Source organism: Aquila chrysaetos, chromosome 15, assembly GCF_900496995.4.
Source record: "Aquila chrysaetos chrysaetos chromosome 15, bAquChr1.4, whole genome shotgun sequence".
In the NCBI taxonomy this organism is placed as follows: Eukaryota; Metazoa; Chordata; class Aves; order Accipitriformes; family Accipitridae; genus Aquila; species Aquila chrysaetos.
In genome coordinates this window covers 4,193,686-4,210,081 of record NC_044018.1, presented here as the reverse complement: position 1 = coordinate 4,210,081, position 16,396 = coordinate 4,193,686, and the positions used below count along the sequence as shown (strand labels likewise).

Sequence of the window (16,396 nt, the reverse complement as noted above, 5' to 3'; positions counted from 1 at the left end):
TTGGGTTGGAAGGAACCTTTAAAGTTCATCTAGTCCAACCCCCTGCCATGAGCAGGGACATCTTCAACTAGATCAGGTTGCTCAGAGCCCCGTCCAGCCTGACCTTGAATATTTCCAGGGATGGGGCATCTACCACCTCCCTGCGCAACCCATTCCAGTGTTTCACCACCCTCATCATAAAAAATTTCTTCCTCATATCTAGTCTGAAGATCTTCTGCACTATTTAATAGCTAAGAAAACCTAGAAACTTCTCTCCACTTGGGACCATCAGAAATTTTAAGTAATACTTTTACATAATATGCACACATGAAATTTCAGTGTGCAAGTCATTTTCCTTCAAAATAGAAAGGTTGGAAACTTCCTAGATGAGACGGCTGTGGAGAGAGTCAGTTGATCAAGAAGAATTTGTAGAGTCCAATCCCAAATAAATGCAAATGGTGGTGTATTTCTTTTGACACAAATACCCATAGCCATTCAAAGCTGCAGATACAATAAATCTCTGTAAACCAATTCATAAGAAAGAGGGGAAAGCCCAACACCTGGGAAGAGGGCAAGAGGAATGAAGTACATTTTTAAAAGATGATGTCAAAGCAGGCTGCTGCGACAGCTTTCAGCTATGGTAGGAAAATCTTAAGTGACAACACAGAGGAAAGAGTTATTTCACAAATATTCTAAGGCTGCATTTTCCGATTTTGTTACTTGACTTTATGACTGAGTTACGAGTTCCTCAGTCAAGAACTTTATTTTTTGGCCTTGTTCAGATTAAGCTGCTCACTTCAATTCTAAGCCTCTTTGATTATTTAAATCAAATACAAGAAAACGTAGCACATCAAAAGGGTGACTAATTCAAGTTAAGCAATTCTATGCACAAAAACTTTTGTAGTATCTGCAAACCAATTACCAATCCTGGTAATCCTAGAAGATAATTAATTTCCTGGTAACCTGCACAGGCCTTGTCATACAAAAAGTGCAGAAGTACACATGCTGGAGAAACATCAGCATAATGAAACCCTGGGATGCAAAATCCCAGTTCAGGATCTGATGCAAAGTTCTTTATCATTAAGGCAAATATTTCACAGTGGCTGTATCCATTTTGGAACAACCCCATACCTAACATCTAGAAATACTTCCTTGCCTATAATCCTTAACTCCTGTCTTGAAGGACATCAAACGTAAAGATCTAGCAGCTATCACAATGGGTTTAACCTGCCAGCCCGTACCCTGAGCATCTCCAAGCTTCAAAATTGTCTCTTCTTCACCTGGGTTCCTGCAAAGGAAATCCAGGACCTGTACTTGCATCTTCTCTTACCTGATATCACTGTATTGGCCAAGTGGATGCAGAAGGTCCCTCCAATAGGTGGGGATGACTTCTGAAGTCTCTGAATGGTGAGGCTGACTGTCACATCCTCCGTGGAGACATAGAGGTGGCCATAGTCCTTAGAGCCCTCCCCAAGCAAAGCACCTCTGTGTGACAGAGAGGGTTCACATGAATGCGTTAGCAGTCAAAATCCCCCCTCCTGACACCCCCATGTCAACCAGCAGCAGAGGGGCACCTATGGGAACAACACTCTTGAAGGACCTAAGGAGAACACATTCAGAGCACAAATGGAATTGAATACTCCCAACTTATACCTGCATAACATAGGCAATGCACGCAACAGGAAACTATGGAAAAGCACTTTTTTTTGTGATAGAAGAAATAGTTCGTATAGCACCAAGTATAAGCAAGTCCTACCCCAGTACTGGTGTCTTTAAAGGACCAACTCAACGCAGCCTGGACAGCAGCTACATCAAAGCAAAAAGCTTTCCTACTTTATCCTGCAGTCTCCTCGAGTCTATTAAAATCTTAACTCCCCTGAATGACATCTGTATTTCATATTAGAGTTCATCCAAAGCCCAATTTCTAAAACTTAAAATATTTTCTCCCTTGCCACTAAAATTATCCTTTTTCCAAAGGAAAAAGAGACTCTCTACGGTACAATGATGCCACCGTGTGGTTATGTGCCTGGATAACAGCTGAAGACAGAGTCCAGCCGTGGCTTCTGCAGAGCAAATTTCGAGAATACAAAACCAAAAGGACCGCTGAGCCTTCTCGTCTGATGTACAGCCGGTACGTCAGAGTTTAGCTAATATTCCTGTCCCGACCGCGGCAAGCTGTATTAGAATAAAGCACAACACGTGCTCAGTGACGAGAAAGAACCAGGTTTGTTTTGAAGATATCCAAAGAGAGTGATCAACCTACCCATTTTTAAAGCATGCGCTGATTTTTGTCTGCAGTCTTCCTGGCTTCAGCATCACACAGTGGTTTCTCTTACATCTTCCTCTGTGAGATGGAGAAGCCCACCAGTGCCAAGCACTTTTATTTTTTTTCCTGGTGAGAGGTACTGTGATCAATCCATCTCTTAATCCTCTTTGTATAAGCTAAACTGGTTGAGCTTCTTAAATCTTTCTCTCCTAGGCATTTTCTTCAGGTCCATAATCATGCTCATGGCTTTTTTTCCCCCAGTTCTTCTAAATCCCTTTGAAAAATGTGGTCATGAGTGCTGTACGTGTCATTCCAATGTCAGTCTTAAGGCTACACACAGGAGTAAAAATTTCCCCTCTTTGTTAACTGCATCTCTGTTTATGCATACTAAACCTCACAAACATCCCCCTGTATCCTCATCCTTGCCTTTACCATTGGTGGTTCATGTCAAAATACTACATTTGACACTGGCAATTAAATGTGCTTTACAAGGAGAGACTTTCACACATCAAATCCTTCTATGCTGTGCTAGCTAAGTTGACTTCTACAAAACAGCTAGGAATGAACTGTGGTTTAACTGTTTTACCAAACAGTTTCTGGGACTTGGGCTTTGCAGGAAATAGCCTGAGCTGCTGCTGAGCAGCTATTATGTTGGGAAAACTGACATATAAACTGGATTGTGCCAGTCTTTTCCTTTGTGCTGACTTGGACTATGTCTCTGAACCCCAACAGGTGATCGACGAATTCACCAAAGCCTTGGATTCCACCGGGAAAGGCAAGGACTTGGCTGCTCTGGGAACCAGATCTAATTTTCTTCAGATCTTAGCCACCTCTTAAAGGAGAATCTAACTGTCTTTAGAGCACTCAAAACTAATGACATGTTGCTTTGCATTTGCTTGAAAGAAGGCAGACCACAAGGTAAGAAACTAAACTAAGTTACAGCAGGCTGAGGTTCACCTTCATCTGAAAGATTTCCTGTGGACGCCTGGGCAAGTCACTTTGAGTGAAGTAACTGAGCCAAACTAACGGCTGGCTGCTGCAGAGAACAGGCTGCATCGTTCCAGCTTCTCCCTTGCCTGGCTCTATTCCCATCAGATCTTTGTTGACTTGACTGGTTACAACCCAACTTTTACAGGACTTACTCTCTGCAAGTATAACTCTTTAATGTTGCACTCTCTGATCTGGTTAACCTATGGCTCTGCCTTCTCTTTCGTTGTTGAGACTTCCAGAATAGAAACCATCTCAGTAAACAGGGACACATAAGGTGGACTTCCATTGCCTAACATGGTAACTGGTGTCATTAAAGGTGTTTAGGAGCATCTCTGGCTGATCCCCATCCACTGTTCCAGAAGGGCTTAGATCTCCTTCTAGTCCTACATCATATCTTGGTGGCCCACACATACTTTACACCCCAGGTCAGCCAAAACATCTTAAGCACCTCTGGTTCAGCAACTAAATCCCACTCATACCATGGAACTTCAATACCAAAACCCGATACCTTGACCAAGATGTCTACAGTACATGTTCAAGACCCTGTTTGGTGAGCAAAGCTCAAAACGCTCATGTGCTGAGAGCGAAATTAAGTATTTTAATTTAGAACAGCAGCCTATCTACTGAGTACAGACATCTGTGCAGGATTCAGTACTCTAAACAGTCTGAACACGGCCCATTTGAAATGCTTAGAGGAGAAGATTCCAATGAAAACACAGGGATTGCTAAGCTCCAGTCGTCTTATCTTCCACTGCCTCTTTTGTCCTGTCTTAGATGACAACCAGCTCCAGACATGTCAGGGGGAACTACAAGAGGTATTACAGGGTATTGAGATAATCTACTCACTGTCCCTACCTTGGAGAGAGAAGGGGCAGACTTGCACCACAGCCAGACACCATCCAGGACACGTTGTAAGTGGGAGAAGACCCCACCACAGATACTGCTTCAACTATCCTCCCACCAAGCCAAGGTGGTTTGGGATCCCTCTGAGAAACTGAAAGAAAAATAACACAAGCATTCATTAGAGCAAGGAAAACAACTGTCACTGTGCCTAGGTTATTTTCATTTCATAGGTGGAAACATATCGGCTTGGGTTTTTTTGTTTGTTTTTTTTCTGGGCAAGACCATTCAAGAGTTACATTTGTAGAAGCACATCTTCAAATAAACCAAGTGCTATTCGACAATTCTTTCTTGATTGTTTTCACAACAGTATAAGTTCAAGAAAACAAAATTATTATTGTGCCTGTTGTGAAATACCCTTCCTCTTTGACAAAGTTTCAACCAGCCTCATCGTTAAAGATTTTAATGGAGTATCCTAGAAAGATGGTAACATTAACAGAATAGAAAAAAAAAAACCAGATTCCTTTACCAGTCACAGCTCTGTCTGCCATGATGACTTCATCAAGGTAAAATGACCCAGATGTTTCCTTTTGCAGCACAGGGCTCAGCAAGTCTATCTGATGCACAAACACAGGGGAATTGGCAGGGAGGTCCTGGAGAAGCGTGGAGAGATTCACACACCCCTTCCAGAGGTCAGTGCAGGTAAAGGTCCAGCTGGAAGACACCAAGGTTGTGAAAGCTCTCTTTTGCTGTGAGGTAGTGGCAATAACCCACTTTTGAGATGCTTTGTGTAGCCCCTGGGTAACATCAGATACTGCTGTTATCATCACTGTTATTTATTCATGCACAAGACGCTTGCTCAATGGCTTGTAATCATTCTCTACGTGTCTCTGTTGGGTTCCCCACAGTGAGAAATGAAGCTTTTGATCTCTGCTTAGGTGTCCTCCTCTGCATCGCAAGAGTGGAATTTTGGAATAACTACCGCTGCTCTATTTTTGGCAAAACACTACGGTAGCATCAGTGACCAAAACGGGGGTCATTCCAGAGTTCAGGCCCCTTAGGAATACCAGATGACTGTTCAAGGCTCCCAGCTCTCTCCACCATGTAGTAATTTAATCCCAATCCCTTCCTCCCCACCCAGGCATGCACACACACCCCCTCACACAATCTTACAGATACCCAAGCTGCCAACTTCACTTCCTGAAGTTTTTCAGACACTCCTGATTTTTTAAGTCTGCCTGTCCCAAGCTTTATATCTAACACTGAAGTTTTTATACCCATGGAATTCTAAGTGAATAAAGAAAATCAAAGACTACACCAATTTTCAAAACTTTGTGTACCAATGATCTCGTGAGGTTCCTGCAGGGAAAAAAATAAAAAAATCAATTCATCTCTCTGACTCACAGCAGAAAATCCACTGACTGTTGACAAAGAAATCGGGAAATTAATGTCCTCAGAAACCTTATGGTGTGTTTACCAGAGACAGAACAAACTCTCCCTCTGTGCATGACTAAGGTGAGATAGTGAATATAACAAGGATCATGCAAATTTCCTCAGTAAATCCTCAAAAAGAATGGAAGCACATTCCAGGAATGCCTCTGCAGGGACTGATCATGTGTCAGTTTACCCCAGCTGACAATGTGTTCCTATACAAATAAGAACTTTTCTCAGTTTTCCTGGTATGCCTTCTTACTCTGGAAAGTGTAATATCTGGAAACTCTAAGTGTCTGGATACCTCTTAGAGTCGGTTTCATTGAAATCCCATAGGCAGGTGAGGTTCTTCTTCACTGAACATAAAGAGACATTGGTGTAGGACACCAGGATATGAAGGATATTGCTCATATGGCCTTTATGTGCAAAACACACCTGCAAAAATGGGGGGAAAAAAAATTCACAAATCGAACAACAGGTAATTTATATGTGATGTCTGTAGAAGATATTATATCTTGTTTCAATCCCAGCTTAACATGCTGTTCAAGGTCAGCAATAAAGCCCACCACTAAAGGCCAATTTGCCTCGAATAGCACCTACAGAAGACAGTGCATGGCATCCAGGTGACCCGTGTGCCACCACATCGCGTGAAGCTGACCCCTTAGGCTTCAGTGAGGTTTGGGGGCAAAACATAGCTGGGAAGTACCAATAGGGATTTCAAGTATCTGGAAGGGAGGGAAGGAGACTGGAGGAGTTGATTTGATTTGCAGGGTACAAGGGCTGGGATGGGTGTCAGGTGGGGAAATAGGACTGGAAGAGGTCTGTGAAGAGGAACTGGAAGGAGTCTGGAAGGAGTGCAGGAGGCTTTGGGGACAAGTCTTTCCCTCCCACCTCCTTCCCTTCAGCCCCCAACTATTTGTCTTCCCCCAAGTGGCAAAGAAAGGGTGACAGAGTTGAAACCAAGACCTTATTCCTATCAAAAGTGATGTAGAAGTTGAGCAGAAAAGTGAGCAAGAGTGGACCCACAGATAACAAGGGGTTTTTTCCTTTTGTCAAGAAGTGGTCATCCCTGCATCTTCCATCTTCTCCCAACACCATCCCACCTTTTCTTTTCCCTCAGCAAGGGTTGCATCCCCAGGAGCAGATAGCAGCCAGATGTGTTAAACAAAATCTACATCTCTGGGATCTCAAACTATCCACCTAGTCAATAAAAGACACTCTGCTCTGTCCACAAGCATAGTCCAAAGACATGATACTTTTGTGGACTTGGGGGAAGTAAACCACATGATTTTATGTTGCTCATTGGGCTCTGAGTATTCAGTCCTGAGTGCAACCTACTCAGCAAAAGCAGCCACTTACATGTGTGTATTCAGTAAGATCATATCTTGGCAGAGTTGATGGAGAAGTTTTCACTAGCTGGCTTGGTCTGTGGACACTGAACCTCCCACAGAAAGGCTCCGTTCCACTGACAATGTCCCCCGTGGTAATGACACCCTTCATATCTGACAGAGATTAAAAAAAACAAGAGGGGATGAGAGGCTTGAAAATGATTCAGAAGATACCAGTACAGTCAAAAGGTTCATGAAAATACAGGAAGTGGGTATCCAAAATTTGTCAAACAGTCCTACACTTAAGTATTCTCCTGCCCAGATAAATGGTGAACATTTGCAGGGCAATTGTTCCCCAGCTTAAGGATGATGAAAGACAGGAGGGACCATTAGATTACTGTTCTGATCATAAAACCGCATGGCAAATAACACTCTCTTTAGCCGTAGAGAGTATGTTTGACCAAATCCACCCTTCCTTTCCAAAAAAAGCCTCTGGTAAAGCTGGAGATCGATGTATAAAGCAACAGTGAATCCACCTTCCCCTTTGGGATGTTTGTTCCATTGGTATATCAACCATGCTGCTGAAAAACTGCTAGGATTTCTTTTCTTCCTGGTACATAAAAGACTTTCTTCTGTCACTACGTATTGACAATTCACCATTTCTTCCACTAAGAGAAATAAAGCCTGCAAAATGAAGTTAGTAGCAGAGTTTAAAAAAAAAAAAAAAAGTCTAAAAGAGGTAGCTGTGGTTCTTTGCACATTGAGTGTTGGACCTGTTGAAATCTTCACTGGCAGAAATTATGAATGAAGGAGTTTAGCTGTGTTGAAGGGGAGATTATGTAAATACAGGGAAGGGAGAGACATCAAAGGTAATTAAATTTAAAAACATATTCCACTCAGGAAATTGAGCTGAAAATACTTCATATTTGGAGAGAATTAATGATGAATTATTATACATAATCATCCAGTTTTTACTCTTCCCTAGGCATCTATTTTGGTTTGTACTGAAGACAGGACAAGGGTGGATGGACCCTAGGTCTGAATGTAAGTGGCTGTTCTTATTTTCCTGGCATCCATTCACCACAATTTCACCATTGTTCTGCTGTCTTTTAATGTTATCTAAATTTTACAATCAACAATGAAAATTCAATTTCTCCTATGTTCTATTTGTTATGCATCATTTTTTATTCCCACCGTACTGTTGAACTATCATTGGCTTTGAGCTCAAGTTTTTATTTTTTCTTGGCAGAATCATAGATTTGGGTTCACGTTAAGAATGTCCAGTTGCTATTTTCATTTTTCCGCATAAAGCTTCCCTCCCTCCCCAATTAAGGTTAATTAATTGCTTTCCTCCACTTGGAGGAAACAATCACCAAATATATATATATTACTGGTTGGGACCTGTTCTCTCTCTCCATACCAAATACAAGCATATGAGACGAGGTCTCTAGGCAATCATCTACTTTTTGGCATAGGATAAGTATACTGTTATTGCTGTCAGATATAGAATCATAGAATAGTTTGGGTTGGGAGGGACCTTTAAAGGTCATCTAGTCCAACCCCCCTGCCATGAGCAGGGACATCTTCAACCAGATCAGGTTGCTCAGAGCCCCGTCCAGCCTGACCTTGGATGTTTCCAGGGATGGGGCATCCACCACCTCTCTGGGCAACCTGGGCCAGTGTTACTGGAGTTCCTTTCTACCAGAGTAGCTTTCTGATGTGCACGATACCTTCAATGTTAGAAAACTATTATCAGTAATTTTATTTTTTTTACAAGAGCAGTAGATGTTTTACACCTTGCCTGACTAGTCAAGTATACCACAGATATTTGCACTGTTTCACTTTTAGTCATCAAGAAACATGAAAGCAGAGACCTCCAGAGTCAGAATCAGCCGTTTCCACAGCCTGAGCTGTAGCTATGGGCTACACCAGATTTGCTTCCCAAGCAGACATACTGAAACATGAATAATTTCACATGCCCCAGAACTTGCTTTTTTTGTCCTACTCCTAACATTTCTAACAACAATAATGTCACCTGCTTTGATAAGTGTGTTGCAATATGACTAAGTCATACAATGTATTACAGAAAAAATCTCTCATTATATTAATCATGTTATATTTAATATCGGTATCATGAACTCCCCCATCAGAATACATACGAATAACGAATAGCTGAGAAACATAAATATATGTACTTAAACCCATTAAAAGTGTAAATTCACTATAATTAATAGTACATTTATTTCATAAAAGGAAGTCAATGCTCACAGTAAATACTACTTATTCTTATTTGTCACAGAAGATCACTACCTTCTTTCTCGAAGCCATTGTGGAAAAGGATTTCAGCAGAAGTTGGCTTGGTTTCACATCCTATTGAAAGGAGTTCCTCTATTGCCGTTTGCACCTTTAAAAAAAAAATTAAGAAAGTGAAAAGCAGTCACAGTACAATGGTGTCTGGATCGTTTCAGCAGAGAGCTTCAACACACACATCTTCACTACATTTTTCATCAGCCACGGACCGGTGGCAAGGCAGTTCTGAACAAGCAGGTAGCCAAATGGTAGAGAATAAAATTCAGCTCAACGCGGAGTGTAAGCTTCCACGTCTGTTATCCTTCAGGGTTGTGAGACATGCTTTACGTGTCCAGCAGCCTCCTCAGAAAGATGCAGATTTCTTACATGAGCTATACCACAGCCGGGGCATCTGCATGCCCCTCCAGTCTCCATCAGCTGGGTTGACTGGATGTCTAATGACTGTCATGGAGTTATCACCCAGGGCAGTTTTAACAGTGACCGACTACCACACCAAGAGACTGAGATTTTGCGGAAGCCAGTTCGGAGCTCCTATCCGAAGCAAGAGCCATACACCATGCATCTGGTCTTAGAGGAGAAGTCCAAGGGTCTGGTATCTGAAGATACCACAGACTTCCTTGCAGACAGGACAGGCCAAGATCAGATGCTGTGATAGGCTTAGAATATACCTGGGAGCCAGCCCCCCCAAAAATCCCACCGCAAGACAGTAACAAAAATCACCCCTACATCACGTAAAATTGATCTCAGCTTCTGGGCCAAACGCTTAACTGCTGTCAAGTACCAGAGCTCCATCAATTACACCCCAGCAGAGGACTGGGTGTCTGCGTTTCATGACGCCTACCTGGTGAGCCGTAGCATTTGTGGGGATCATTCTGCGGAATATGTTATTCCAGGAGATACTGAAACGCCCTGTACCAGACACAGTCAACATCTGGCAAGGAAAGAAGCAAATAAATAAATGAAAACAGATACAAACTGCATGAGACACACAGACTTCAAACCGGGTATCTTCTACTGAGGGGGATTTTACGGCCAGCATTTTGTCATTTAAGCCTCTGTAAATCAAGAGTCGCTTCAGCTACTCTTACACTGCTCTTGTCCTCCATGGTCTCTCCTGACACAAGCCTTGCAATCCTGTTCTTAGATTAACAGGAGCACGAGGGATCCAAGACCTGTGCAGAAATGCTGACAGCCACAAATGGTCCCTAAAGCTCCTGACCTGCAGTTCTGGGATTTAACCACCAGGAAAAACTTCCCTCATTGCTGAGCACTTCATCAAGCTGAAAGTTTCTATCATCTGATTGCAATATAGGGCTGACCAGGTAACACACACTGAGTGTGCTGTCACCAAGGAGGGGAAATAAAAACTATCCCAAGCTTGTATTAATTAGCATTAGCTAAGAAGGTGAGGCGTTAATGAGTGAGACAAAACCTGAGGGGAGTCAGCATTGCTTACACTTTAACACGTGAACAGATTATAACGCAACCGTAGGGTTTATATACACCCACCAATGTGTGTAAAAACCATGAACACCTTCAGCTCATGATGCTGTTCTCATCAACTCTCTCAGGAGGTCAAAAACAAGGTGGGAACACACTCACGTCTAGCACCGACAAGGCCTTTGCAGTTAGGAATTGTTGCCATTCATGTCAACTGAATAAGGGCTAGTCCAGCTCCCAGGGTCAAGCATACTGCACTGACCTGCACTTCTGGAAGATGCAAGGCACGAGCCCAAATTTCGTGTCTCTCAATGTAGTAGTTGTTCACCACGTGGGGATTCAGCCACGTGTTATGTATCTGGACTCCAACCCTCATCCCATTGCTGGGTGCCTTTCCATGATGCAGCGCTTCCAGGTAGTACCTCGAACCAGCAGTTAGCTCAAATTTCTGGGATTTTGGCTGCCAATGCTCACTCCAGTTCTTCACCCAGTTCTCAGACCATTCCGAATTGCCGGCTGGGAGAAATGCTATTCTCACCTGTGTCCAGACCAACCAAATCAATCAGTTACAGAGACATCTCATCATCCCCAAAAGATACTTTGTCCAATACCACAGCTTCAAAAAAACCAAACTTGTTCTTATAGCTGGTAGCAGAGGGTTGATGGTTGACACATTCCTTTCTATTAGACAGGAAAAAACCATCATCTCAAGGAGCTTTGGTTTAGGATTCAATGCCATAAGAAGATAATTCTCATGGCTGAGCCTAGCCTTAATAACAGTTCCCCCACGTGAATTTTCATGGATGACTTCAGTTCTACATCTCATGTCCTCCAAATACAAAAGAAAGAACTATGTCTACAGCCTTCTGAGATGTAGTATGTTACCATTAGTAAGACCAGTAATGCTACTTTCTTTTTTTTTGTAGATAAGTCCTTTTTATGTCTTCTAGCCCTGTTCAGTTACTAGGCTTAAGAATAGCCCAGAGAAATAGATCAGCTTCATTTATGGCATCCTCTCAGCTCTATGAAGAGAAGGACCAATGTTTTCAGAGGGCAAAATTTCAACAGGCAAAAAAGGAGGTAAACTGAGGAAGTCAGACAGGAAGCTTCCAGGTGTCCTTGCACAGATTGTTTAGCGATGGTGATGTGCTGAACTAACAAAAAAGTTTTCTGGAAAAGACTTTCAAAGGCTCTGGTTGCACGAGTGAGTTTTTCATGAGCTGAGCTGCTGATAGGGCAATGTAAAACATCAAATATAATGATACAGATTTCATTCTGCAACAGTTTCATAATAAGGGCCAATAAGCCAATTCACACTGGGGAAATTCCCACTTGTTATGACCTTAATTAAAACCATTTCCTATCCTGATCTCATTTTTATTCTGCCAAGAGTAATACCTTATGTTCTGGATCTTGGGACAAACTTAAGTAGAGAGATGCCTGACCATCTGCCTGAATCCAGAAGGTGTAATTGTTGGTCTGAGGAGCCACAAAAAATCCACGAAGCCTGGAGCTAAGCGAAAGTAGAACATCCATAATACACAAAAGAGTTACTTCAAAAAGCCCCCAGCCCCACACCCCACCTTCACATGTACACTGAGTAACAAGGAAAGACTATGAGACCAAGTTGTAACAAAAACTCAGAGATTCTAAAACTGAAAGAACCTCAAAATGACCCATTTTCACTGGGTCATTTATGCTTTACAGAAGTTTTCAAAACAAAAAAAAACAAACAAACAGCTCCATGAAAACAAGTGAGGTTTTGTTGTTGGTCACTTTTTTGTGCATTTCTTCTCAAGCAAAGTCTTAACCCTGAACAGGCAGGAAAAGGCTCAAAATCACACACAAGATCAACTGAGAAAAACAGAGAAGTGATAGAAAAATGAAAACATTCATGCATATCGCACAGCTTTTCAAGGGTGTTTCTGAAGAGGCAATGGGCACAAACACAGTTCAGGTATTTTTGCAGCTTGGGACAAATCAGTTTATTTCCATTAACTCCATCTGCTCTGCAACTGCCAACATCAGCTGAGGAGCTGGCCCTCCACATCTGGCTGGAGCTCCAGCCCAAGGCAGCTTCTAACTGGAGCTCCTTCTACCTCCGCAGCAATTTCTTTTGTGGTATCTCAGCACATCTAGGCCAGGTAGAGCAGAAATACTGAGCGAAAGCAAAAGGAGGAAAAATAGAACACTTCACGGCATATTTTGAGCTTCGAAAAGACCTCGGAGCAGAGGGTTTGCTTTAATTTATAGGAGCTATGCAGTAAGGCTCTGCTATAAAGAACTGTCAGGTGTTATTGCTACACCTTATACTGCTAAAGGTGATTGCCATGGCTTCATCTCTTTTTAAGATCATTGAGTACCTGAAGGACTTCTTTGCCCCAGACAGAAGTCTTACTGGGGAACTGGCATTAGGTACAAACTGCCATCTATATCCAGGACCTGCTTCTGTCAGATCAGAGGCGTCATCCCAGACTTCAAAGAGAAGCCCTCTGTTTCCTAGAAAGTTAAAATAAAAGCATTCTCAGTAGCAGCCAACAAAAATCCCAGAGCACATGCTAGAATCAGTTGTGTAAGGAGGCAGGCCAGAACAGAAAATTTTAATAATAAATTGGCTCTTTTTGTGGGTCTTTTTTGCAGTCTAAGGCAGAACACAGATCTCACTTTAGGGAATTTGTTCTACCTTGAAATCCTCCACCAGAAAGAACAAAAATCTGCAGAGAGCAAAACATCCAACCAAGCTCACATGTCTGCTCTTGCAGGAAAAGGTATCGAGATGACCCACAGTCAAAATGAGCTAAGCCTCATTTTATGTACAATAATTTCCTACTGCAATGCTCCACTCAAGCAGTGTCCCCAGAAGCCTCTGCAGCAGCTCCACTTCAGCTATCCTTCCTCTAAATATTACTCTTACTTTTTTCCCCTCATTTTCCACAGCCCTACACACCAGGCTGACCTTCCTCCCACCATCGCCCGTCTGCAAGTGGAGGGCTGAGCTCTGCACTTTGCCTTTCCTTGCTGTAGAATCACAGAACGGTTTGGGTGGGAAGGGACATTTAAAGGTCACCTAGTCCAACGCCCCTGCCATGAGCAGGGACATCTTCAACCAGATCAGGTTGCTCAGAGCCCCGTCCAACCTGACCCTGAATGTTTTTGGGGATGGGGCAGCGACCACCTCTCTGGGCAACCTGGGCCAGCGTCTCACCACCCTCAGTGTAAAAAATGTCTTCCTTATATCTAGTCTGATTCTACCCTCTTTTAGTTTAAAATTATTACCCCTTGTCCTATCACCACAGGCCCTACTAAAAAGTCTGTCCCCATCTTTCTTATAAGCCCCTTTAGGTACTGGCAGGCTGCAATAAGGTGTCCCCGGAGCCTTCTCTTCTCCAGGCTGAACAACCCCAACTCTCTCACCTTTTCCTCATAGGAGAGGTGTTCCAACCCTCTGATCATTTTTTCGGCCCTCCTCCCTATCAAACCTCGGAGAAACCGGCTTGATGTTGAAGCAGACAGCATTTTGGAAGGCCCTGTTTCTTGATTTCCCTCTATTTCCATGTGTGTTTTCTTGTTTGGACCTTCAGTTATTTGAATACCGTACCTGGCTGGGGGGCACCGAGCCTCCTGCCCGTGCCGACAGGCTCAGTGGTGCATCTGATTTTCTGGGGAGAGACGTGCTTGACTTTACAGGGGACACCTGGCAGCAGGAAAAGGAGACAAATGTGCTGTGTGAGACTTGGAAACACAGGTGAGCTGCAGCATGAACCCATCTAGTTTCCAAAAAGGGTCAACGTTTCGGTAAAAGCCTGGGCTTGTACTATCAATCAAGCAAAACTGTTCACGCCCGCGGTCAGAATAACCGGACCTTCCTGATGGTGAGTCCTACAACTCCTGCACTGGTATCCATCAACATCAGTTGGGTTTTGTGGTCAGGGCCATGACCGCTGTATTGAAAAAAAACCAACAACCAAACTCCCAAACATTTAACACATTTCTCCTCTCACCCGCAGCAGTGACCTGCACTGGCTCCTCAAAGAAATCCCCGGTGACAGTGACATCGGTGCCTCCTCCGAGACTCCCACCGGCTGGGAACACAGAGGCTATCTCTGCAGAGGAAGGAGAAGAGGAATCTGAAAGCAAGCGTTGGAAAGGTTAATCCCAGCCCTATTCCTGCCAGAGCCAGCAGAGCACTTGCACTGTTTCCAGCCAGAGCAGGCTCCTGTGAACGAAATGAGCGTCTCACTGATCCTTCGCGGGGTTTTTGGCAGCCGCTGGGATTACACCGGGAATGAACAACATGGATAACTTGGCCGCATGACAGGCCGCATGTAATGCTTGAACTGTTACGTAGCAGTGTCTGCATCTCTCATGTTCAGATTGCAAACTGGTATATTCTGTGCTGTTGAGGAGCTATGCAAAAAAAAAAAAAGGTGGAATTAAAACTGTTTTAATCCTTTTGACCTTCTCTGACTTGTTTCTCGATTTAGCTTATAGGTTTAGACGCTACCACACTTTCCAATCATCGCTTAGGCTTCAGGGACAGATGGAGCTGAACATCTGACGTATGAGTGTCCACATCATGACCATGAGAATCTTTCAGGATTGTATCTCTGTTATAGTCATACCATTCAACACTGGAAACCTATTTTTCTCTTTGATTTACTCACTTCGCACTTAAATGTCCCAGTTTAACCACGCAATTGTATTTGTATAGTTCTGAAAAAAGACTAATAAAAAAGATGAGGTACTTTGGTCTATATCTGCTTTTTTTTTGTTAATTCATCTGGTATTTAAACTTTACTTTTATAGTACTGACTACTGGCTAGCACAGTACAGCCTACTGGATAGATCTGGCAGATCTTGTTTCTGCTGGTGCTCTGCCAATAGCCAACTTCATGCAGGGTTATTTCATTTTACCGTGCCTCAATTTGTGAATAAGGACATAAAATTATCCTCCTTTACAAAGTGCTTGAATTTATAGGTGAAACAATCTGTATGCTATAAACAATATTAAAAATGCAGACATGTATTGGCTACATTTTTTCTTTTTTTTTTTTTTTTTTTTAAAAAAAAAAAAAGCTTTTGTTATCTCTCAAACAAGCTTCTCAGATACAGTCCACAAGGAACTAGTGCATTCATTACATTAATTTCAGCCAGCTTAATGGCAAAAAAAATGATGGGACCTTGCTGGGGACCTGCGCAGGTGAACCAAGTGGTCTTTCAGCTTTATGCAACCTCTCACTAAGGTCAAAGGCTGCCCAGTGCTCTGCAGTCCCTCATCCCCTACTTCTGCTTTGGCTGCCAGGCACACGGCCTTGCTGAATTGTGGACACTATTTGCCCATGACCATAATCTTGAGAGGGTGCTCAGGATTTCAGTGCCTGCTGTCTACAACATCACTGGAAACATCATAGGGAGGTTATTATTGTTAATGTACCTTAATTATATATATTTTTCTTAAAACAAATGGTGGAGTAACCTACCATTCACCATTTATCCAGAACTCAATTCTTGGAGTTGCTGAACATCATCTCCTCCTTGTAGCTGATGTGGGATCTATCTAATCCTAAGGTCTGCATTTCTAAAATCTCAACCGTACCAAATACAGTCTGATTTAAGGGGGAAAGGTTTCTCTAAATGCAACAACTCAAGTCTACAACTGATCTGACAGGGAAAGGAACAACGATAAAGCAACATCATCCCACACCCTGCCATACTGCTGTTCTCTGACTGTCTCGGGTTAGGCTGTCCAAAACAGAGTTCAAATATGAACTGTCTGAGAGGAACACTAACTCACTGAGGATGTAGGCTATGG

At 42.9% G+C, this 16,396-nt stretch overlaps 1 protein-coding gene across 1 annotated transcript in view; it reads right to left on the bottom strand.

The window, feature by feature from the left end:
• PKHD1 (PKHD1 ciliary IPT domain containing fibrocystin/polyductin) overlaps positions 1 to 16,396 on the bottom strand; it is a 267,040-nt gene that overhangs the window by 231,494 nt on the left and 19,150 nt on the right. Inside the window, exons 13-24 of the mRNA XM_030037971.2 lie at positions 14,586 to 14,687; positions 14,183 to 14,278; positions 12,948 to 13,083; positions 11,983 to 12,097; positions 10,847 to 11,122; positions 9,986 to 10,075; positions 9,145 to 9,238; positions 6,866 to 7,008; positions 5,811 to 5,941; positions 4,605 to 4,789; positions 4,091 to 4,229; positions 1,310 to 1,464 (exon numbers count right to left, since the gene is read on the bottom strand). Of these exons, the coding sequence (XP_029893831.1) occupies positions 1,310 to 1,464; positions 4,091 to 4,229; positions 4,605 to 4,789; positions 5,811 to 5,941; positions 6,866 to 7,008; positions 9,145 to 9,238; positions 9,986 to 10,075; positions 10,847 to 11,122; positions 11,983 to 12,097; positions 12,948 to 13,083; positions 14,183 to 14,278; positions 14,586 to 14,687 (1,662 nt within the window). The remainder of the gene's footprint in view (positions 1 to 1,309; positions 1,465 to 4,090; positions 4,230 to 4,604; positions 4,790 to 5,810; positions 5,942 to 6,865; positions 7,009 to 9,144; positions 9,239 to 9,985; positions 10,076 to 10,846; positions 11,123 to 11,982; positions 12,098 to 12,947; positions 13,084 to 14,182; positions 14,279 to 14,585; positions 14,688 to 16,396) is intronic.